At 44.9% G+C, this 24,717-nt stretch overlaps 1 protein-coding gene across 1 annotated transcript in view; it reads left to right on the top strand.

Moving 5' to 3' along the window:
- The first annotated feature begins 1,940 nt into the window (after positions 1-1,940).
- The window catches only part of Thbs4 (thrombospondin 4), a 35,682-nt gene continuing 12,905 nt past the window's right edge, over positions 1,941-24,717 (top strand). Inside the window, exons 1-10 of the mRNA XM_055625436.1 lie at positions 1,941-2,133; positions 5,905-6,108; positions 14,250-14,497; positions 15,051-15,159; positions 16,016-16,098; positions 16,381-16,432; positions 16,642-16,844; positions 18,200-18,337; positions 21,069-21,137; positions 23,435-23,587. Of these exons, the coding sequence (XP_055481411.1) occupies positions 2,046-2,133; positions 5,905-6,108; positions 14,250-14,497; positions 15,051-15,159; positions 16,016-16,098; positions 16,381-16,432; positions 16,642-16,844; positions 18,200-18,337; positions 21,069-21,137; positions 23,435-23,587 (1,347 nt within the window). The 5' untranslated portion in view covers positions 1,941-2,045. The remainder of the gene's footprint in view (positions 2,134-5,904; positions 6,109-14,249; positions 14,498-15,050; positions 15,160-16,015; positions 16,099-16,380; positions 16,433-16,641; positions 16,845-18,199; positions 18,338-21,068; positions 21,138-23,434; positions 23,588-24,717) is intronic.

Raw genomic sequence — 24,717 nt, 5'->3', positions numbered from 1 at the left:
TTGGATCAGAGAGCTGTAAGGAATCTACCCTCCACCTTCTTATTGCCCTCTCCTTTCCCATTTTACCCAGACTTTGGCCAGCCCGCCGAGGAACGACGTTTGATATGAGCAGAGACAGCACTGACACACTGAACAGAAGCTCACAGGGCAGACTGTGGCCCTGCTCGTTGACTCCTTTAGTGAGTGGCCCTACTTTGTGTCAGTGTAAGCTATGGTGTTAAGCAGTATAACAATTGCTCCCTCTACTTTTCTTTTTCTCCCCCCTCCCCCAGGTATCACTATATAATACATGCTAGCCTTGACCTATGTGGCTGAAGCTGACTTCAAACTCATGATTCTCCTGCCTTGGCTCCCTGAGTCCCTGGGATTACAGGGATGTACCATTACAAGTTTTGTTACTTGTGGTTTTGTGGTTTGGGTGCCCTGTAGTCATCTAATGTGTGTGTGTGTGTGTGTGTGTGTGTGTGTATGTGTAAACCTGCTGAAGAAGATCCTAATACACTTAACCAGCTGAAAGCCAATGAACATTGGCTTTCAAACTTGTAAATATTCACACATTCGTTTCGAGGCTTACTCTGAATGAATTGTATGAAGCATTTAAAGGCAAAGCTGTTTTGTTTAAAGCATGGGCTGGAGGGCTGGGCTCCCTCTAATCTTGACACACAGTTTGGGGACCTAAAGCTTCCCAGGTCCGATCCATCTCATTGTTTACAGCTGCACAGGCCCACCCCTTTTGTGTGTCTTCAAGTCTAATTGGCAGGCATGTGGCGACCCGTTCCATCTATTGCACTAGATAACACAGTATTAAAGAAAAGTCCAAAGAGGCCTCTATTAGACCCCAAGGAGAAGATTGCTGGGATGACAGCTCAGACCTCGGGGTCATTAGCTGTACACACAGCTGGAAGTGGTGCCGGATCATTCGGCCAAGTTTGGGAATAGAATGGGTTAAGCACCCAGCTGGGGTAGATCGCTTCTACAAATGGAATTCTTTGTCTCAAAGAAGAAGACAGGACAAGATAGGACGAGACTACTTTGCAGGGCGCTCTGCGTTGGTGGGGATTGTTACATGGGGAGACTTCTTACCACCGCTTCTGGGTGGTTTTCCCATGCTCTCCTCTGAAGGCTCTCCCTGGGAGGAAGAGGGGTCACTTGGGTGCCCCTGCCTAGTCTTTCTAGCCCGATACCTTCAGAAGGAACCTTTTGGGAGCGGGGAGCGGCCCAAGGGTGCAGAGCACCTTTGCAAAGGGGCCTGAAGTAAATCAGCAAGGACTCGAGGCGTCTCGGTCTATGGGTCGCTGTCTGCATGGATGCATTGATTGTGCTTATTTCCAAAATCAAACGAAACGAAACAAAACAAAACAACAAAACCCCTTTTCACTAGTCACTCTTTGTATCTCACAACTTGATGGAAAAAATTTCATCACTTCAAGTACTCAAGCTTGTAGAAATACACAAATCCTACTGCCCTCTGGATCACGGGAAGCAGAACTGTGAGGGATCAGTTGGGAAAACAATCAAGAGACTTTAAAGACATGCCCAAGCGATGTTTCTCTAGAAAACATGAAATGTAAGAGAAGAGAGGTGCTCAAGGCCAGCGGGGCCAGGATACTGGCTTCCTCCGTCGTGGCGCTCTCTGCCCATCCTCGCACCCTATCCTCTCTTTAGAACCCCTCCCTTCCTCAGCGCGCCCGTGTCCACCCACACCTTCCCACTGTCCACCTCGCTCCATTCCGTCTGGTCTCCGCACCAGCGTTTCCTTCTGCGGCCCACGCTCGCGGTTCCCGCCGCCCCTGCTCTTCCCGGCAAATGGGGGATCCTGGCCAAGGGGGCCGCCCGGAGCCGGCCCTCCCCCAGCCCCCCCTTCCGGACAGCTGGACCATAAAGCGCGGGCTGCAGCGGTGGAGCCCAGCAGCCAGCGCCCCTCCGACGGCTGCGCACTGCCCGCCCGCCACCTGCGCCGCTCGCTGCTCTCGGCTGGCGGACCCGCGGACAGCGCCCTACCCCGGCTGCCGCCCGCACAGGCCCCGCGGAGCACAAGAGTCACCATGTCGGCCCCACTCGCGACCGCCTTCCTCCTGCTGTACCTGGTTGTGCAGCCGTGGCAGCGGGCGGGCGCCCAGGCCGCCCCCCAGGGTAAGTGGCCACCCAGGGTCCCTCTGCACCCAGGTGGCTGTCGCTGTCCTGTGATCGCCCAGATGGGGCAGCTCTGCGCTCTGTTGCCCTGCCCGGGGCTCCTGTGGCCTCGCCCCGCACCTCTCAGTTCCTCTGGGGTCTGAATGGAAGTACGTCGTGACCTGGAAGTGATGAGGAAAGTCTAGAATTTTCCCCAAGTCCGTTACCCAACCGTGGGACCAATTCCCTAAACTACAGTTTGGAGGGTGCAAATTTATTCCCACCATTCACTGCAGAATGTGCCGCAGGGTCCTTGGTCTTCTGGCGGGGATGAGCAGTCGAGCAGCGTCTGTCCGGGCAGCCCTTCTCCCCAGCAGAGCCTGAGCGCCCTGTGACCCGCTGTTCAGCCACACGCCTGCCTGAGCTTGCTCCTTATACTCAAAGGCTAACTTCCCCCCAGGAGTTACCCTGATCTCTTGAGTCTCTTCAGAAATTGATCTTTTTCTGTGAAGAGATTTTAGAAAACCTCTTTTTTTTTTTTTTTAATTTTTTCTTAGAAAAAAATCAAAAATTTGACAGAGGTTTGAAATAACGTTCAGGTAGAAGGCACTCAGGGCTAAGCAACATTTCTTGTAAAGGCCACAGGGAAGAAATTACTGCAGTGGCTCTGGCGGCTTGCACACGGCCTTCTCGGCGCTGCAGGGAAGGGAAGAGTGGAAGAAAAACCCAGGTGGAGTAAATGAAATGCTTTCTGCCCGAAGCTGGGCAATGCAAGCCTGTGAGGCAGTCCGTGTTCCCCTCCCCCCCACAGTGGCCACCCGTGTCACCGAATGGTCCAACCAGGACCTTCCTGCTGTTTTCAGTTTGGGTTGGAATACTGGAGTCCTATGGTCTTGCACATCGTGCCTATTTCTAAGAAGATGGGAAAGGAAGTTAAACACACACACAGACACACACAATTCAAACATTTTCTTATCCTGAGAGGGTATTTTCTGTTATATAATACTCTCTGTTATATAAATTCTTGACATTGGAGCACACAACTTCCTGGCGTGAGTTAGGTTCAGATTCTGCGTCTTAAGCCTGACAGTTCTGTAGAGACTTGGGCTCAAGTGATAGAACCTAAAGCATCTGCTGGAGACCATCTGATTAAGTCAAGTTTCTGGTAGATTCTTTATTATAGACTTATCAAGTCGGCAATCAGCATCTCAACTGGATTAATTCACTTATTTCCTTTTCCCTCTGAGTTGGGCTGCTAAGCCTAAATTAGCACGTATTCAATTTCCATGCTTATCAGTGTGGAAATTTCACCTGTAACATTAGAGGCTAGTGTTTGACTCCGGTACTTTTACTGAAGTGTAATAGCATTAATAGGAAACGGTAGCTTATTTCCTCCTCAAAATCCTCTCTAAAGTCATTGCAAACTAACCCTAGCTCAGCCTCTGGAGAGAACAGCAAATGAATCTGACGATTAGCCATGCAGACTCAAGCCAGTTAAATCCCAGGCCTGATGGAAGTGGAGCCGGCATGGCCCACGAGGAATTTAGTCTGGAATACAGTTCTCTAACTTTGAATTTATGTCTCTTTCTTGAAGATGCCCTATCTAGAACAGAGTTTTCAGACAAATCACTTTATTTCAACCTTATTTCCCACTGGTGGGAATGATAAGTTTTCAATTCTTTAGAAATTAAAGACCTTGATTTCCCCATTTGAAGTATATAGTCAGCAGCTGTTTTTGTAGTTTGGGAATGTGGAATGCTAGGAGGATACATTTGCTGTTTTGCTTTTCAACACATCTTGTATTAAATTCACTACTATGTCAGAGCTTCTAGGGAAAAGAAACAGCATAGATCCAGCTTGGAAACAAATTATGTATTTAAAAGAATAAACATACTTGAGAAACTAGGGTTTCTCCAATTTGTCTTAGAAATTTTATTTATTTATTTTTTTAGTACAAAGCAATACTTGTTCATTGTAAAAACAATCAGAATTGCAAGAAAGTAAACAAAAAAACATTATACAATCTAGAAATAGCTACTTTTAATGTAAGATGTTATTGAATCAACTTTTGTTCCAAATCTGTCTAAACAAAAAAAAAAATCACTGAAGATAACATATTGCACATATGTATAATTTTGTAACTTTTTTACTTTATCATGAACATTTTTCTAAATCTGTATGACTATAACTACATTTCAGAAATATAGACCAAAATTAATGTAGTCAGTTTTGTAATGTAGGACATTAACATTGTCTCTGGTATTTTGATATCATATTTACTGTCTTACCTGATGGGTTGCTTTGATTGGTGCCAGGCATTGCTTTAACTGTAAAGTCATTCTTTGCTAAGGACACTTAATATTTTCATGGCAAAGTGCTCAGTCCAGAAAGCTTCAGTATTCCCAACCCTGCTTTTCCTATTTTCACCCAATTTCTTCTACAACGAAGCTATAGGATCACAAGTGATGGTAGATCATGTGCCTAAGTCTGTTACCGTCTTATCTATCATTTCTTTCCAATACATTCCGTTAAATAGAATTGCTAGGTCAAGGGGCATTTGTGTTTCAGAGTCTTTGATACAGTTAATTAAATTCCCTTCAGAATGTTTCTATCGATTTGGCCTGAAGACATGGTGTAGAGATAGAGAGCGTGCCTAACATGAAGCCCTGGGTTCAATCCCCACTACAGAGAAAAGAGAATTTTTACTAATTTAAATTTTACTTAACAGAATATGAAAGAATACCCTGAACTCTCATCTACAGTGTTAGGTATTTTAAACATTTTCAATTTGATAGCAAAATAGTATTATTTTAATTAGCAATTCCTTCTACTAAACGAGCATATGAATATTTATTTATGTACCTGTTAGTCATTTGTGGTTCTTTTTCTGTAGACTGCCTATTTTTCTGTTTAGAATGCTTATCATCTTGCTGATTTGTAAGAGCTCACCATTTTAATAACCAGATTACTGGAGACAAGAGATAGCTCCCAGTGCTGAAGTTCCCGCCAGCCAGGGAAGTATTCAGCCGTGTCCGTACACATTAGTAGGCCCTCAGTCTGAGTGTCAGTGTTACCCCATCAGCTTTGTCACTGGACACTCAGCACTGGACAAACCCTTTGCACCTCAGTGAGTCTTAGGAAGCATTTGCCAGGAAGTGCTGCCTAGTGATGTAAAACAATTCACAGCTAGACAAATGCAGCCTTTGTTGTTTGTAGACCAACTCCATCCCTCTGGGTGCGCTCTGTTTTGGTTCTTCGATGGGATCTTTTTAAAACAGAAATACAGGAGAAGTGCAGATGCTGTCACAAAAGTGGCAAGTCCCGCTCCTACCACCGCATGCATGGGTTCTGCCTCTTTCCCTGTCTTGTCATGGAACTGGAAACTGCAATTGGCTCTGGTCCAGCAGGTACATAAAGGACCCCACAAGTGTAATTTGCTGCTTGAGAACCTGAGAGAAACAGGAGGCTTTAAGCCTCTAGTGTTTTTCTTAGGAGACCTTTTCAGAGCCACTTGTTCAGCCAAATCCAATTTTGTGTTTGCAAATCTAGGCTTCTCCTTAGGGCTGTAGCAATAAATATTGGGCTATATTTCTTCTGTTTCAAATGTCCACCCACTAAGACAAGGAAGAACTGGTGATTTTGGCAATGTGGGGGAGGGGAGGGGCAGCAAGACGCTTCACATTATTTTGTAGCTTATTGTCAAATGCTCCCCCCACCAACTTATAACAACAAAAATTGTTTGCCCCAAAGTCAGTCCCTCACTGATCACACACTTGCTTCTCATCTCTCTAGTCTTTGACCTTCTGCCATCTCCCAGTCAGAGGCTGAACCCGGGTTCCCTGCAACCAGTCCTGACAGATCCCACACTGCAGGAGCTCTACGTAATCTCCACCTTCAAGCTGCAGAGCAAAAGCTCGGCCACCATCTTTGGCCTCTACTCCTCAAATGACAACAGCAAATACTTTGAGTTCACTGTGATGGGGCGTTTGAACAAAGGTAAGCCAACTTGTAGGACTTTCACGAAGTGCTCTTCCTAGTCCAGGATTTAGGGTCTACTTTCCTTTTCTCATTTCCTTTTCGGTGCCATGTTCTTCATACTTACCTGTATGAAGGTAGTTGGGAGAGAGAAATGAAGAATTGCTTATGGCCAATATATATATTATCATATTACACGAGGTTTCATTATGGCATTAACATACATGTAGGGAATGTGTTTTCACTGTCTTCACCACCAAATTGCCCTCTCTTGTCCCATCCTCTTCTCATGTTTTGAGAGGCTTGTTCATTTGTTTATTGAAAGGCAATGCATTTAATTAGAGTTAGACAGGGTTATTTAGAGGAGCATGTAACCACCAGTGGCCACACTACTGAAGAAGCTGTTTCTCCCTACCCCAGCCACCATTAAATCTGACCACCCATAGATCCTTGGGAAGTGTTGGATCCTTGTGAAGCCTTCTCCAACCTATGGCAGAATATCGACAAGCCTAGTCTTGTGCAGATCTTATTCAAGTAACCACAGCTACTGAGAGTGCAAAAATACAGAGACCCTGCCATGCCTGGGCAAGAGCATTCCACAACACTCCATCCCTTCCTTTGACTTTTAAATATTCCTGTCCTCTCTTTTGCTACCAAGATGCCTTCTGACAAGGTTCCATCCTCATGTTATTCTGAAACTGGTTCAGAAAGGATGAGCCCAAGACAACTGCACATTGCCTTTATCACCCTTGGCTTTCATCAGTGTGCAGGGTAGGTAGCTTAAACAACAGGCATTTATTTCTCATAGTTCTAGAGACTGACAAGTCTAAGGCCAAGTTCTAGGCAGGTGTGCTGCTTGTCTTACACAGTCATCTCTTCATGGTGTGGAGACAGTGCAAGCTCACACAGTGGAGACAGTGCAAGCTGTCTGTGTCTCTTCTTGCAATTGCATGAATCCTATAAACAGGGCCCATCCTCAGGACCCAGCCTCAACTCATTAGCTCCCAAAGTCTCACCTTCAAATGCTACACACAAATGCTATGGGGATTAAGACTTCAGTGGGTGACTGTGAGACCACCTTGCTGTCCCTGTGTTCCCTGGGATGCCATGGCTGAGCATGTAACTCAGAGCTTGGGAGTGTTTTGTTGGCCTTCCAGAAGACCACAAACCCCAAGCAGCAGGGAAGAACGAATGGTTCTCAGCCTGATTCACCTCAGTGCACCAGTCTCTCACTGTTATCTGCCATCTGTTTTACTGTCAAAAGTAGTTACTATCTGCACTGAGAAATGGCTCCCAAAGAAAAAAGTCATGGGATTTCACCCCTTCCTTTCCATTCATGCCCTGGGGACAACACTTGTTCCTGTTTATTAAGGAATGTGACATATACATATTTTGCTGCTTTGAGCATTTCTGAGATAGGAGAGCCGAGGCTCCTAACTGGATTTTATATTTATTTCAGCCTGCTTTATAAAGTAGACCCTTCCTAATGTTTCTGAGTGTCTCTTAGATGTACTCATCTTGAACCCTTCAGCCTACAGGCTGAGAGAGGAAAACCTTTGCTTGCACAGAATGGTAGCATAAAAAAGCTTAAAAGAGTGGGATATGGATCTTTTCCTTTAAGCTACATTCTTATCCCCGCTTCCCTCCTCCCACACACTTGCCTATGGTCTTTTTTGGTCTGTCCCTGAGTGTCAGGGTGATGTCTGAGACACTATGAGCAGATGGACCAGCCCTTCCTGCTTTTCCCCTGTTCCCTTCCATGCTAAGAGGTACACTTACCCTCCATGAGACAGCAGCCCCATTCTGTTCACATCTGTTGAATTAGTCACTGACTTTTTAGCTATTTCAGATGATATTGAAAAACTTTTTTTTCCTGCTCAGTTCAATATGATAACTAGACCAAAAAACTACCCTGGCTTTTCTTACTTGCCACATTGCTCCCTCTGTTTCTAAAATGGTCAGTCTGTGTAGACCATCATGCCAGGGAACACAGGAAACAATCCTCCCTGAATCGACTCTTCCCATTTACTCTCAAAGCCAAAGTGACATTCAGTCACAGCATGTACAGAAATGAGTGAAGGGCTTGTTACTGTTCCCTCTGAAGAGAAGCTGGCTATGACGTGCCACTGTAAGTTCTAGATGATCGACCTTTTATAGAAAAGATGAGACAGCTGATTGAAACCTTCACTTGTTTTCTGGTGCTGGACAAAGAACCCAAGGTCTCATGTGCACTAGGCAAGCACTGCGCCAGTAAGCTCTTCCCAACCTCCCTCCTATGGTTTAAATCTTAAATGTCCCCCAGAAGCCCATGTACTAAGCCCATGTGCCACTGCAAGAGCATTCCATGTAGCTGAGCAAGGTGGGTCACTGGGGGGTGTGCCCTGGACGGGGACATGGAGACTTGGGACTTCTGTTTCTCTCTCTCTTATGGTTGACACAAAGTGATCAGTTTTTGCTCTACCTCATGCTCCCCATCATGGTGCTCTGCCCGTGGACCTCTGCAGATATGAGGCAAAGTCCACCAGCTTGTTTTAATTTGTTGATGTCAGCCATTTTTTTCACAGCACTGGAAAATTAACCAACATACCTCACCTGCCAGCCTGTTAGAAAAGACATGATTCTTAGAAAAAATTCGAACAACAAAAAGTGTTCTGCAGGAATTCAGAAATGAGAATTCTCAGAAAGAGACATTTTGTGAGTATTAAAGCTTGGAGAGTTGAATAATGCATATAGAGTTGTTTCTCTAGAAAAACAGGGAAGGTACACATATTTGCCATCATTGCCAAAGCCAAAGTTCTAGAAAGGAGCAGCAGCCATGAAAGTAAAGAAGCAACGAGTTCCTAGGTCCAAGGAGAAGAGGTGTTGTGTGCTGTGGCATGACTTCTTGTTGAACTGTTTGGTGGTAACCGTGCTGACATAGTTCGTGGAGGTCTGAGAGAGTGGCCTCCCTGCATGGTGGTCTCCGCATCCCTCAACTGGCCGAAGCTCGGCTGCTCTCCCTTTGGATAGTTTGCAAAGAAAACACTTCCACACCCAGAAGGAATCCAGCTGTCTTTCTACTGACTTAAAGAACCCAACCTGGGGACTGGAGGATAACTGCATGGGGATCCTGGAGAACAGGCCCGCTGATCTCAGATGAACCTGGAATGAACCAAAGGGTGACTGCAGACTGATGACTGTAGAAGAGCTTGCCAGTAAGCTCTCTGCTTCAGTTCTTCCCCCTTCTCCAAGCCATCCTACCCATTGTCATTTCATTATCACTCACTAAATAGTTTTGGTCAAGGTACACCCAACCGCGAAGACCTGTGGTGTCCCCCATTCCCAAATGAATGAGATGTGATTGCCTTACCTCTCCAGGTTCTACGCATAACCCTCAACTGTGCTGGCCAGTTTGTACCTCAGTATAGCCTTCTCTGCAGTCCATGCTTCCGTTAGGAAGAGTACCATCCCTTTCCGGCCCACTCATGTCATCTTTCTTTTTCTGCCCTTTTGTGCTTGCCCTGTGCTCTCCCCATTACATGTCCCACACCGTCTCCAAATACCAAAATCCTGAACACCGAAGATCCATCTAAACACCATCGCATACTTTTCTCTAGGTGACTTTATGATTTCTAGTAAAGAGAGGTAGTAACTGTACCTCACTTGGTACTTTAATTGCATACAAGACTCTTCAGTAGGTTATGAGCTCTTTCTCAGCAGAGATAAGACAGGACTTTCTCTGTTTTTGTATTGCCACAGCATTTTGTAGGCACTACAGCAGGGCCCCAAAGGTAACTGATTCCATATATGCAAGATGAATAAAATAGTGACACAGCCTTTTGTAGAAATTATGGAATTATAGTGTCTGGTACATATAAATTGTTTGAGAGGAGTTTTTGTTGTTGTTGTTGTTGTTGTTGTTGTTGTTGTTTAATGAATGTATGGTAAAGAACTTTAGCTTCAAGAGGTAGTGTTTCTGGTGCAAATGACCTGTCAAATTCTTAGTAACACAGGTGGTAAGATCTTCATACAAATGAGTATTTTGCAGAAACTATGTGGTTGGGTATGTTTGAAGCCATTCTAATATCCGGCATGGTGACACCTTTCTTGTCAGCATCCCAGACTGGAGTCCCAGTTAAAAATTCTGACAACTGGTCATCATGAGTGCATCTGTGAATCTGTCAGTACAGTGAGGGTGATAGCAAGAAGGCATTTCTGAAATTATAATAACTTTAAAATATGACCCAATTTGGCAGTGGTGGTTTTCATCTGAGACTTCCAAGAACTAAAGAGTAAAGTCATTTGCCATTATGCCACCTCCCTGCGTGCCTGCAGCCAGGTCACTCTCAAATATCTGCCCAAGCAGACAAAGTGCTATCGTTTCTAGGTTTTTAAAGCTGGCACCCTGCCTCATTACTTTAAAATTCGGTATGATATAACATTTTTACTACAAGGTCCATTTCTTCCAAAGCACTTTTTGGAAAATTCATTCCCAATATAGCACAACTTCAAAACTTCCTCACTTGGGTTTAGTTCTGTGGTTTTGTTTTCATAGCAGCCACTGAGAGGGCATCTAATCAGGCTCAGCAGCTTGGGTCCCATGTCACTTGGTACACAGGTAAGAAATTGTCACCCTGTGACATCAGAACAGGCCTCAGACTGTCAAGGACACAAATAGGCTAGACTTACAGAGAAAAGTCCTCCATGTTTTTGTTGTTGTTGTTGTTGTTTTAAGGCATGACTGTGGGTGACAACAACAAACAGCCATAGGGCTCCTTTCAGACACCAAGAATGTGAAGAAGAAATAGACTCAGAGTGTGGAAGGAAATTAGGGCAATGATCAGGTTGGGGCCTGTCCTGGGATAAGGAGTTTAGAATTGACCAGAAATCACTAGGGAGCCATTGGAAGAGTTCATCTGCTTATCAGTGTGCTTGCTCTAAAAAGGAAGAATTGGGTCTGGAGCGATGGTTCAGTGGTTAAGAGCTCTTGTTCTTACAGAGGCCCTGGATGTGACCCTCAATACCCAGCTGGCAACTCACAGTGGTCTGTAGCTCAAGTTGAAGGAAATCTGATACCCTCTTCAGAACTCTGCCTGTACCAAGTGCAAATTAGTGCACATAGCATATATCATGCAAAACATCCATACACATTTAAGTAAGCACAAGCTACTAAGTAAGTAAACAGGCAAGAATGGAATCAGGATAATCCTAGAGGAACCTCAGTCTTCCAGTCTTAAAACTGGACAAAAAGGCCCAATGGTGGAAGGGTGAGGCAGGGTTCTAGCAGAGGAACCCATGGGCACAGCAGATAGAGGCAGAAGCAAGTGCGCAGCGGCATCTGCCAACATCAGCAAGATTAGTGGAGAGTCAAACTGGTGTGCAGCCATGGGAACTGACTGCGGTAGCTGGAGAAACAGGCTGTGCCCAGGGAGCTTTCCCCTGAGAGCCGACCTGGCAGAGGTGTGGTGTTCCGGGGTCAGGGGCTGGCTTCTGAACTCCGGCAGCTCTCTAAAGAGGGAGCACGTGCATTCTGGGAAGGTCTGGAGGCACCCACCAAGCCGGCTGCAGGGTCTCCAGAGACTAAAAACTCAGCGCTGTTTGAGGGTCTCTGTGACAACTGATGAGGAAAAGTTGACTTCCCCGACTCCCTTCTGGGGTGGACTAAGGGCTCGGAGGATATAGTATAAAAGTATGGAGGCAGTGAGGTAGGAAATTTGCCATAAAAGAGAAAAATGAAAAATGAAAGCAATAAGAGAACAAAAGTCATTGGCTCAAGAATGAAGAATGGTAAATGTCAAAGCACTTGGATAATTTTTTTAGCAGACACTGTGAAAGTTTCCACAACCCCCTTTTTCCCCTTGTCACAAGTCCTAGGCGCTTGAGGGAATGTGTCATTTGGGAGACTTTGTTGCATATGCACGAAAAAATAATGGCAGAAATATGGCACCTCTTCAGGACAGTCTGAGCATACAGGCAGGCTTGCTGCGTAGGCGAGGACGGGAAAGCGCCACTCTGTCAGCTTTTGTCTACGTGGAAAGCTTTAAAAGCAGCCTGAATTGTTCTTTGAAAGTTCATATTCACAGCATTTGCTCACTGGGCATGTTTATAAAGCTCATCTCAACTGTTCAGTTATGACAATAAGCCATGGCCCATGTGCCCCGCAAAGGTCTGTTAAAAGTGGCATGGCGCCGAAGAGATGTTGGCTTTTTACTTTGTTTGTTTGTTTTGTTTTTTTAAAACCACAGAAATCTTAGTTTGGGGGAGGAAAATCAAGAGCATTTGTTTGAACTCTGCGTCTTAAATGCATGTCTGTCTTCTTAAACTCTTAATACAGGGAGGATAAATAGTAGCTCTAACTAGAATGATGGTGTTTTGGCTAAAAGTGTGCATGACCTAATTCAAGTTTAATAGACAAGTGGTATTTTTATTGGCTTGTAAAACACCAGGTATTTGCAAAATGCTCTGAGTAGAGAAGGAATTGAAGTTTTAAGAAGTGAAGTGCTGCTTATGTTTGCTTTCAATTTCTTCTCTCTGTTACTGTACACGCATCCAATTCCAAGCCATGCAGCCATCATTTTAAATTAACCTGTGATACAGTTAGTAGTAAAGAAAAGAGGAAAGATTCTCTTGCATGCAAGATTCAAAACAAATCTTCATTTTCTTCTCAGGGGAAGTGAGTCAACACCTAGAACCCCCAAACTCAGGAGGAAAGAGAGGGAAGATAGGGAGAGAAGAGGGAGAATGTCTCCTTGTGTGTATTCTGCAATCATCATTTCCGGTCTTTTCACGCCATGTTTAATGTTTGTATTAAGCCTTACCCATATTCAGGAGACTTAACACTGCACCGCCATGGAAGGCCCAGATCTCACAAGTTCCCTCTAACAGGAAGCACACAGACTGTAAAGAACTCTGCGAGAGCCCCTCCTGGCATGCGCATGTCACAGAACATGACGAGTTCTGTTCTTCTCCCTACAGGGTTGTCAAATGAAAAACAAAGCGAGCAGTCTTCAGAGGAAGCAGGAAGTGAACCTAGAAAGAGTAATGTGGGCAAAGCCTTAAAATATACCGTTTTCTTTGGCAACACTGAAACATAACAGTTTCTTGGCTAGCTGGCCTCCATGTCAGCTCTGTCTTGGCGATTCCAGTTAGCTGAAGAGGCACTTGAGGAAAGTCACTTCAAGTTACTTGCAAATCACACAGATCAACACCACCAGAGACTTCAATATGTACACTAGCTTCCACTTTTTGTTTTTTAATATAAATGTGTTAGATTTGTGTGTGTGTGTGTGTGTGTGTGTGTGTGTGTGTGTGTGCCTAAGAGTGTCTCGACAAGTTCATCAAACCCTTGGAAACAAGTCATTTTAGTCTTTCTAGCAAAAACTCATCCAAAGAGTTCAACTCACAAATTGTTATCTTTTAGGACCATGTTTTAGCTCAGGTCCTAATATATTTAGGACATCAATAAAGAGAGAGAAAGAAAAAAGAGCTGAAAGCCAGAAAATTAAAATTCCCATGAGTCTTTAGTTTGTGCATATAATAAGATCACTATTTTTTGCATTTGGGAGAACAGAAAATAAGGTCATGGTCATAGTTTCCATTAGGGATGGGTTGCCAAAGACAGTGCTACATCTAAAACATGGTGTTAAATATGCCCACAAAGATCTAGACGTGTCCTGGAACACATCACACTGGCGCTCTGATCTTAGTCCTACCCTGACGGTGACGTGAGCAAGCCCCTTGTCTAAGCTTCACTGCTGCCCCAGTGCATACTCTAGTTTCATAGGGTGCCTAGGAGGCTAGCTGAGAACAGCACACTGTCCTGGAATGTTCAGAGGCACCTGTGCTTGGCGAGTTGGTGAATGCATGGCTTTAGGAATGTACATGAATTTTATCTGACTTTCTGATGGGGGAAGGTTCTCTTTATTAAAGTTGTAGGGTTTAATTTTGGGTTTTCTAGAGTTCTGTGGTTTTCCATTCTTACAAAATACCCTCAGGAGAAAGGTAAGTCACCTGATAGCACTGCACCGTGTCAAGGATAGTACCTGGCCACAGAAACTGGTAAATCAACGTTCGTGCTTACACCCTACATGGTGCTCAGTAGTCCAGCCTGTGACCGGAAGGTCCCTTAGCCCAGAGCCATCTTTCCTCCTTTCATAACACCTTTGCTCTGTATCTGGCTCCAGCCATCCTCCGCTACCTGAAGAATGATGGGAAGATCCACTTGGTGGTTTTCAACAACTTGCAACTGGCTGATGGGAGGCGCCACAGGATTCTCCTGAAACTGAGCAATTTGCAGAAAGGCGCTGGCTCCATAGAACTCTACCTGGACTGCACCCAGGTGGACTCCGTGCACAACCTCCCCCGAGCCTTTTCTGGCCTCACCCAGAACCCAGAGTCCATTGAATTGAGGACTTTCCAGAGGAAGCCACAGGTAGGAACCCACAACCAGCTAAAACAAACTTTTTCTGCCATAGTCACATCATACGAATGAGTACAAGGTAAAAGAGTCAGGAGACTGACTTTGTGACCAACAAGGAGAAACTGACAAAAAAAATGTGAGAAACAGTGACAAGTACCTAGTGATCATAGAATATAGTGTCACTCATTCCTGTGGCCCAAGAAAGTCAGAAGCTTGTTGTGACAACCTGGAGTCAAGACGTGCTAAGGACAGCTACTTCAGACTGTCATCTAAATTCTATACGCAAATTCCCAGCAGTCCTTGAGAGGTTCCTGCCACAGAATACCATGTTTTGTTTTTGGTGACAGAAAACCCCCCTTCAGATGCCAGGGTTTTCCTTGGCAACTGGCTATTTCCACATGTGCTTTAGTAAAAAAGGTGGGCCACACAAGCTCACGGGAAAATGTGAGCCTGCAGAAATGATGTTAACGCCTGTTTCCAAGCACACTGGGCTGGTCTTGTTAGGCACTCTGGCTTTTGAATGGTGGCACTGGTCTGTGGTATGCATGTTTTTTTTTTCTCCCAGGACTTCTTAGAAGAGTTAAAGCTGGTGGTGCGTGGGTCGCTGTTCCAGGTGGCCAGCCTACAAGACTGTTTCCTGCAGCAGAGCGAGCCCCTGGCTGCGACAAGCACAGGTGTGGGCTCCAGGGCCATGTGCACTGTAAATTCTCATCAACACAGACTCGTGTCAAGACTCCTAAAGGGGCTGAGCCCCTAACCAGATCCGGGCTGGGATGGCCCCAGAGACGGCCCCTGTACAAATCAGGCTGGTGGACTAAGTCCAGGCCAGGGAATCTCTTCACTGCCCTTTTATTTGGAATTTATTTATTTATTTATTTATTCACTTTACATCCTCTCCTCACCCCCTCCCTCTTCTCCCGGACCCAACCTCCCTTCTTCCCCCTCCCCCTCCCCTACCCCTCAGAAAGAGGAGTCCCCCAACACATCAAGTCCCATCATGGCTGAGTGAATCCTCTTCCTCAGTGGCCTGGCAGTTCACCCATCTAGGGGAAAGGAATCCGAAAGTAGGCAACAGAGTCCATGTCTGAGACAACCCCTGCTCCCCACCCTTTTATTTTTATAACTTGCAAATTTGGACCAACTAACCAACAGCATGAGTGGCATTATTTTGTTAGATGAATTAGATAAATCACCCTAAATTGAATTCAGATACCCTAGGTTCTGAATAACCTTGCCATAGTGATTATCTAGAGAGTCATTTAATTTTGAGTCACTTAGAAATGTCATCCAACCAGTCACAGAGGTGCATTCCTGTATTCCCAGCACTCAGGAGGCTGAGGCAGGAGGATTGCCAGTTTGATACCAGCCTGGGCTACATAGTAAGACCCTGTCTCAGAAAAGCCCAAGGGCTCGGGATGTAACTTAATAGTAGAGTGCTTTGCCTAACATGTACAAGAAAGGCCCTAAATTCTAGTCCTGCGGGCCCAAGCCACACTGGCTGACCGCTGCTTACCTTTGCTGTTCCTACAGGAGACTTTAACCGACAGTTCCTGGGTCAAATGACACAATTAAACCAGCTCCTTGGAGAGGTGAAGGATCTCCTGAGGCAACAGGTGAGGAGCAGAGCAGCTTTATGTGCTGGCCCGAGGAGTGGCTGGCCCGCATGGGCAGGAAGGACGTAGGCCTGAGGCATACCTCACATAGCCCCACACAGCCCACTGGCCCAGACTCAGTCAGAAGAAAAGAGGGGAACACGCTTGCAGTGAGGCTCCCTGGCCAAGGCAGTGGGAGGCTCTTCGAGTGCTGTAGAACCTTTCTTGGGCAGGTCTACAAGGATGCTTTCATTCTGGGTTATTTAAGTATTCCTTTACACTTATTTCCTTGTATTTCTAAAGGTCAAGGAAACGTCATTTTTGCGAAACACTATTGCCGAATGCCAGGCTTGCGGTAAGTGCTCCTGTGGTGGCCTGCTCCTTCTGAGGGGGGTGGTACAGACTGAGGGTCTGAAGTGAGGCCACATGACCGCAGCTTCTCACAGTTCTGCACAGGAGTTGATGGGAAAAGGAAAAACCATGAGGAAGCCATTTTTCATTTTGTATCCTACATAGTCTGCATGAATTAATAAACCTATGGATTGAACTGGTCTTGTTTTGCAGGTCCTCTCAGCTTTCAGTCCCCAACCCCAAACACGCTGGTGCCCATAGCTCCTCCAGCACCCCCAACTCGCCCAACACGCCGGTGTGACTCCAACCCTTGTTTCCGAGGTGTCCGCTGTATGGACACCAGGGATGGCTTCCAGTGTGGACCGTGCCCAGAGGGTTACACAGGGAATGGGATCACCTGTTCCGACGTGGATGAGGTAATACTCAGCTGGACAGGGTAGGCCCTCCAGGTCTCTTCCTTGCCACTGTGCATCAAGAAGCCAGGCTGTGTATTAGTGGCCACCTGAGTTGTCCTCCAGGCTTCAAAGAAGCCTTACGGAGGCTTGACATTCCTGAGACACAATGAGTGGCAGCCAGAAAGCATAACATACAATTATGGCTGTCCTTGTCACTTTTCTCTGTGTTTCCAGCTTGTTCCCAGCTTTTTTACTGGCCACATCGCTACATTGCTGTAGTTCCTACTTTCTCCTCCAACATCTGTGCTGACTGTGTCTCTGAACAGTCTATGTTAGAAGTCTGCATGTGTGAGAACTAAGGGTCAGTGTAAGGGCCCTTGTTTCAGAAGTGGTGATAGCTTTCTTTGCGCTTCTTAAACAGTGGAGCAGAGGGACCCTCACTGCAAGCACATCTGTTAGGGAGGCCTGAGGGCAGCCGAGGCACACAACCATGCAGCCAGTGATAGCGTGCCAGCTCTCCAGCCAGCAGGCAGAACTCTGGCAGGAAACCAGCAGAACCATCATCCAGGCCCGAGTCTGGTCACAGAACAGCGCCCATAGCTGGTAGCAAAGCTGCACCCAAACTGTGCACCGGAGAGAAGACTGAAAGGAAAGTGGAGGGAGACGCCTCTCACATGGGCCCTAAAGGCTAATGGCTGCTCAGACAACTGCCTGCGCCCAAAGAGTGTGAGGTTAGGCTGGCCTCTAGGAATCTCTCAGTTGGAAAACTGACGCTGCACATCTTCCACAGAACTGTATCTGGTTTTTATCTGTGAGCTGGAATTTGCCTCCTGTTTTGAAAGGGCAGGAAATGCTCATGTTTTTTACAATAGTTAATTTTTTTTTTAATAATAGATATCAGAACCATCTTGTAGGCTCTTTAGGCGGCCTTGGAATTGTCACGAACAGGACAGGGCAGAGAGGCAAGCCCTCCCTGAAGGACCCTGTCTAACTGCCCCCCAGTTTCCATGAAAGATTACCTGATGCTCTAGGAATCATCTAAAAGGCCCCTGGCGACTGGTGCAGGCACACAAGCCTTTCCCAGGACATTGTTAGAATACCAGAGAGCGTGGACACCAGGACATAAACTGGCTATTGTTAAAGAGCAATTTAGTGTTGACAGAGCCTCTTCCATAGTGTAGTAAACGGCTACAGGACAACCCAACCTGGGGTAATCAGGAATTCAACAGGTAACTATGATGTTGGAAATTGCAATTTTTCTCTTGTCTATTTACCCACAGAATATAAAGGAATAAATAAGCATATGAAAATAGGCTGTGGAAAGTTCCAAGTTATTTTCCCCACAGAGCTATAGACTGAACCTTTTCTTTCCCCAGTGCAAATACCATCCCTGCTATCCAGGTGTGCGCTGCATGAACCTGGCTCCGGGTTTCAGCTGTGGTGCATGTCCAGTAGGCTTCTCGGGGCCCATGGTACAGGGTGTTGGGATCAACTTTGCTAAGACGAACAAGCAGGTGAGCAGAAATGGTAATTTTCCATTCATTTCTCATTATCGAACAATTTTCTCAGCTTCTCAGCACAACCCTTCACCACTGCGAGCAGCAGCCAGTGCCTTGCGGCGTAGCGTGATATACAGCAAGGAAAGTGTTTTGACTCATTTCTGAGGGCGTATGTCCACAAAGTCTAGTGAGAGGAAGCTGTTACAGTTGGGGTAATAGAGAATTACTAGAACCGTGGAATTAAGGTATGCAGTATGATTTTAGACTCACTCTGTTGATAGCCTTTGGACATCTTGTCCTGTAGAATAAATTGAGAATCTGAGAGTCAAATAAAAGCTTGGGGAAATTAGATCACTTTACAGAGTCATTGTTGCCAATCCGAAGCTGCTTTCAGATGAGAGGGTTTGAAGAGTTGAAATAAACCCTCCAAGGAAGCCTACCCTTTTTCTTATATAAGCTATAAATTGCCACAAAGCATCTCAGTATTGCCTGACAGTCTCCATTTATCTCCAAATGCTCTGCAATATCTGGTCATTATTTAATTGACTGACTGTGAAATGCTTTTTGATGTTTTGGGCTCTTAAAAATTCTTGGTCTATAAAGATATTTTACTACCTTAGGGAAATTATTAGTTTTGAAAAAGGGCAATGGGGTCATTATTTTGTTGCTGCTTATCAAAGGATTCTAGAGGGCATCATTTTTCAAGCTAGAAAAAGAAAGCACATTGGACATAAGAATGACAAGGAGCCACTAAGATGATGAGCCTAGTTTTTCTTCTAAGGACAAAATCTCTCAGATTGAACCGAGGAAAATTGGCAAAATGTCATATGAAATGCTTGATGTAAGCTAGTAAGGGACACTTGACAGTGGATATATGAATCCACATATGTATATATTAATATATGTATGAATTCCTAACCCCTACTGTGTATGCATGTCTTTGTGTGAGTGTATGAAGGAGTCATTTTGCTAAAACTTCATGATAAATTTTTAATGAATTGCCAAATTCAGTAGAATTCAAAGACAATAGTGTTTCCAGGGCTCTAAGGGATGCCAGTGTCACACCAGCTCATGGACATCAGGAGCAAGGGCATTCAGTGTGCACATGAGTGCAGCAGTCATGAACATCAGGAGACCTCGTCTGTATTTATTTATCCTAGGTAAAGCCCGATCCTTAGATAATGTTCCTCTTCACGGCACAGAGATGGAGAAACATGGGTAGCTCAAATGAGCAAGAGAGTTTGACTTCAGCTTTGGGACACGGTTGATAAAGGGGAAAACACTTACCAGGCAGCACTGCACCAAGGTTACAGTCACAAACTATAAGCCTGTGCTGTCAGCTATCTGGGTGAAACCTTCCTGAGCCTGTTACAACACCGAGCCATAGGTGTGCAGATGCCGGCACCAGCGCCAGCGAAGGCCCCTCTCAGGGCCACTATGAAGAAGCTGTGATGAGGGAACAGGGAAAACACCAACTGAACAGGGTCAGTGCTGTTGTCAAAGAAAGGGCACTGTCTGGAAAAACCAGACAGTGCGAGAAGTATTCAAATAAAAGTATTATCACTTCGTGTATGTGGTTTCAAGGCTGACCACTCTGCACTGAACAACCAACATGGGCTCACACCTGGGAGAAGCTAATTCCCCTTCTCCTAGCAGTCAGCAGTGGCCTGTAGTTCTTTGTTTAGAAGTGGGACTCCATGAAAATTTCCCCTTTTCATGTTAATGTATCCACTGATATTGCTATTTTCTGGTCTTGTATATGCAGACGTTTCTAGGAGAAACTGTTTCCACAAAAGATGTCTTAGTATTCTGGATCTTATGATATTTCCATCCCCTCTTTTCAAATGTTCTCTGAAAGCAACTCCAGGACAGCCAAGGCTACACGGAGAATCCCTGTCTTGAAAAAGAAAAAAACAAAATTTTTAAAAATTAAAAAAAAAAATCAAATGTTCTCTGAGCCACAGATGCAGACGTTATTTATTTCTGTTTATGCATATACATACATATATTAATCAAAGAAAAAGTGGCAATTAACTTGAGGGTAGTGGGGCATGGGAAGAGTTCTATTCAAATTGAAAACATTTAAAAATAAATAAACAAAAAGCTAGGTAAAATCATTTTTTTGAGGAAAGGGAAAAGGGTGTTATCAATAAAAAGTAGAACCACTGAGTTTAATAACTCAATAGATAACATGTGTGAAATGTCACAATGGAACGTACTATATGGTAATAAAAACTGATTTTAAAAACTCAGTCAACAGGTAAAACAAACTAGACACAGCTAACATGAGAAGCTGAGAAGTGATTCTGAGACCACCTCTTGGAATTTAGCCAAGATTCACAAAACAAGTGAGAGGGCAGGGACCGAAAGACACTATTATGAGAATGCTCAGGATTCCTCTGATTCTCCAGAAATATCCAAACTGGAGAGAAGTTTCTAGAACTGAAGAAAAACAGCAATCCTCAGAAGCGTGTTGGGTACCAAGTGGGAAAAAAAGGAAAAGGCTCTCCTGACTAAAGTTTACAAACTAGAATAAGTTATGCACGCCATCTTCTCTGAACATCTTGAACCTGCACAAAGGCAGCATCTGTGATTAGATTAAGTGCACCAATGCCCAGAGAGCTAAAATAATCATCACTCACCATTGTACCTAAAAGTCTGTGTGTCTTTCCCCAAACATGGAAAGACATGTTTGCCTCTCTAGTTAGGCAGTTGGTCTGAGATGTCTTTGAATTTTTATGCCTAGGTGTGCAATGACATTGATGAGTGTCGAGATGGAGCATGTGTTCTGAATTCGATCTGCATTAACACTCTGGTAAGTATTTCTCACAGCTCTTCTATCAAAGTAGGGCCAGCTCAGAAGCAGGTCATAACTCCAAACACATAGACCATATGAACATATTACATGTGATTGGCAGAATGAGGGCAAAAGTCTGTGCTGAAAGCATGTTTACTGTTAGAGTCATTTGATAATTAATAATTAATTTTATATTAATAAGCCAAGTTCTTTATCCTTTGTCAAAATTGTTTTTTGATAATTATTTTGCCATCTCATCACGGTGAAAATAGTTACTGGCAAAGCCAACTTTAGGAAGGGACAGCTTCCTTTGGCTCCTCGTCCATTGTGCCCGGGAGGGATGGGCAGTGAGCGTGGGGCAGCTGGTCACTATGTGCCCAGAAGCAGGAAGCAAAACGACAGATGAATGCTGCTCTTCAAGTAGTACTGTCCTCTTGCCGCCCACTGGATGGAGCCACTGAAGCTCACAGTGGGATGGTCCTTCCTTAGTTAAATCTTTCTGGAAACGTCTCACACTATACCCAGAGAGCTGGGTCTCTCAGGGGACTCTACATCTAGTTAAATGGATGGTGAAGATGAGGACCATCCTCAACATGAAGAGCCTGTTGGCTTATATTCATGGTTCAGTATTTTACTGGTGACCACAGGATCATCAAACGGTAGTTTTTATCTTTTAAAAAAGAAAACTTTTCAAAAGCCATTTGCATTAAATTTGAAGGCTTAGCACTTATGGGAGCCCATAATTCAAATACTCTGGCATAGGCTTTATTTCTGGACATTCGTATTAACTGTGTGAAAATTAAAGATGGAACAGAGTGGAATATCAACAACAAAAAAAGGTTCTGATTCTTGTCCATCATCGTAACTTTTACAAAAGGCTTGATTTTTTGCTTACAACAATTCTCTGGGAAAACATTAATTCCTAACTTCCATATTTCCTTGCAAGTGTAGGTCCTTGAATGAATGCCACCATATCCATCGATTCTCAGAAGCGCCCTATGAGCAGACGGCAGCATGGACTAAACGTCTGCAACACAGGGATGTTGTGTAGTTAGGCTGAGGCTGGCCACAAGCAGCTTGGGCTTCCAGTCTTGTTGCAGAGCCTGAGGCATCGTCCACGATGCTGTTATCTTTTAGGAAAATAATGGTTCTTACACTTTTTAGCCTTTTCTAGGACAAAGCTTGTCTGCAGAAACAGATTTGGGAAACCTTGGTATAATGGTAATAACAGAAACCACCAGAGAGAAGAAAAGTAGACAGTGGATAGACCTCCAGAGAACCCCAAGATGAAAGAGTAGGCAAGAGGAAAAAAACAAACAATAGCAACAGAAAAAGAGAAGCTGGGAAAAGGACTGAGTTGACAGCATGTCCAACAAAACTGATAGATTATTTTAAAAATCACCGGCAAATTTACTAAAATCAACTGTAAATGATTCAATCAGTTAGGCTTTGTGGGTGAACACATTCTAAGGTACTATCATAAAAGTATGGCGCCATGTTTTACAGTGCTGTATAATATACGTAAAATAAACGTTTGAACCAAAGAGGGAAGGTCACATCTGCAATACCAGTACCCAGGGGCCTGAGGCACCCTAATTTAGATCACCCTAAGTTCAGGGCTGTTCTGTGCTACCTAGTGAGATCCAGGGCAGCCTGAACTGTGAAGTGATACTTTATCTAAGACAAAAACAAGCCACTAAGTGAGGTGACAGCTGTGCTATGTAAATTAACTGTGGTAATTATTTCACAGTGCAGACACACGTCATAGCATCACATTGAATATCGACACATGTCATAGCACCACATTGAATATCGACACGTCATAGCACCACATTGAATATCGACACATGTCATAGCATCACATTGAATATCGACACACGTCATAGCATCACATTGAATATCGACACATATCATAGCATCACAATTTCTGGGCCAGTGACATGGCGCGGCAGGGAAAAGCACTTGCTGCCAAGCCCAGCATTCTATGTTCAATTCCTGGGACCGTTGGTGAAAGGAGAAAACTGACTCCCACAGGCTGTCCTCCGACCTCCACACAATTTCATAACATCTGTGCCCACTCTACATGTCTCGTGTATATATACATACATACATACATATACATGTATGTATATATACATACATACACACATACACACACACACACACATATATATATATGTATGTATGTATTCATTCACCAACACACAGGAAGCTAGGAGACACACATGTGAGCCAAGAGCTATGGGTCATTATGCTCAACCCTGGTTCCACAGAGTGGAGACTCCAGCTTATCACCTCATCTTTGTTCCTTGTAGGGATCTTATCGCTGTGGGCCTTGCCAACCAGGGTACACTGGCGATCAGACAAGGGGATGCAAGGCTGAGAGGAGCTGCAGGAACCCAGCACTGAACCCATGCAGTGTGAATGCACAGTGCGTTGAAGAGAGGCAGGGGGATGTAACGTGCGTGGTAAGCCCTTGGTTTGCTTGATACTTTTTCCTCTTCCTTCTTAAGCACAACCCTCCCCGGTTTCTACTTGCTTCAGAATCAAAGTAGGCCAAGAATTAAAAGCTGTAGCTGAGACCAGCACAGACTATGTTATAATTGGCTCAGTTAGGTTTCTGAGCAACAATCTGAGGCCCAGCTCTCCATGATCTCCCCCCTTCTCAGGCTCTTGGCTAAGGAGCAATCAGCCCCTATGGGACACAAGCACCCTATGACCGTCTGTGGAGATTTTGCCTAAAATGCCAACAGCTGAGAGACAGGAGAGCCTCCTCCCTCCCCCCTGCTCTGACCCCTGGTTGTATGCTTCAGGGCACACCCATTGTCGTTCATAACTTTTCTCGCCTTTTAGATGCCCAGTGCTAATCTGATCTGATAACCTGGGTGGAAGGGCAGAGGTGAATGGGAATGCTGTTAGAAACACAGAAATCTGTCTCCCATGGAGGAGTGAGTGGCACCTTCTCTGTATCCCTCTTGAGCCTGATGCAGACACAGCTCAGTGAATGGTTAGTCTTCTGCTCCATCCCCAGCTCTGGGGCCCTGGCTCTTATCTCAGCCCTTTATAGAAAAGCCTTTTTTCTAAGACCGATTCCCAATCCCCAGGACCACAGTTCTCAGGGGACTTAGGCACCAACATCTCAGCTGGCTTCCGTTGCTCGCTTCTTTCTCTGTCATGGGGCTCCAGGTGTGCAGCAGGAAAGCTTTGACCTGTGCTCCCAATACCATGGTGAGCCCCTCTGAAGAGCGTAAAAATCTCCCCTCTGAGAGCGCAGGTGTGCTGGCACACACCTATAATCGTGTCTCTGTGAGTTTAAGGTCAGTCAGAGCTGCACAGTGAGACTGTGCTTAAAAAGAAAATTCCCTCCACATTCCACCTCGGACTTATACTGCTTTATCTCTCTGCTGGAAACTTTCCCCAAGTCATCTTATCACTTTTTAAATCAGAAAATAAGACTGAAAACTGAAATAATAATAATTAATAATAATGACAAGTATAAGAAAGTCAGCCCTCCACAGCAGTTCCAGCATTAGGCAAGGTCGAGAGGAAGCAATGCCTGTGTCAGAAGAAAAAGAACCAAGTTTTTCCCCAATCCTGA

Source organism: Psammomys obesus, unplaced genomic scaffold, assembly GCF_907164565.1.
Source record: "Psammomys obesus unplaced genomic scaffold, mPsaObe1.curated_primary_1811, whole genome shotgun sequence".
NCBI classification, from domain to species: domain Eukaryota; kingdom Metazoa; phylum Chordata; class Mammalia; order Rodentia; family Muridae; genus Psammomys; species Psammomys obesus.
Note: the sequence above shows the minus strand (reverse complement) of the source record. Positions and strands in the feature narration are given on the sequence as shown.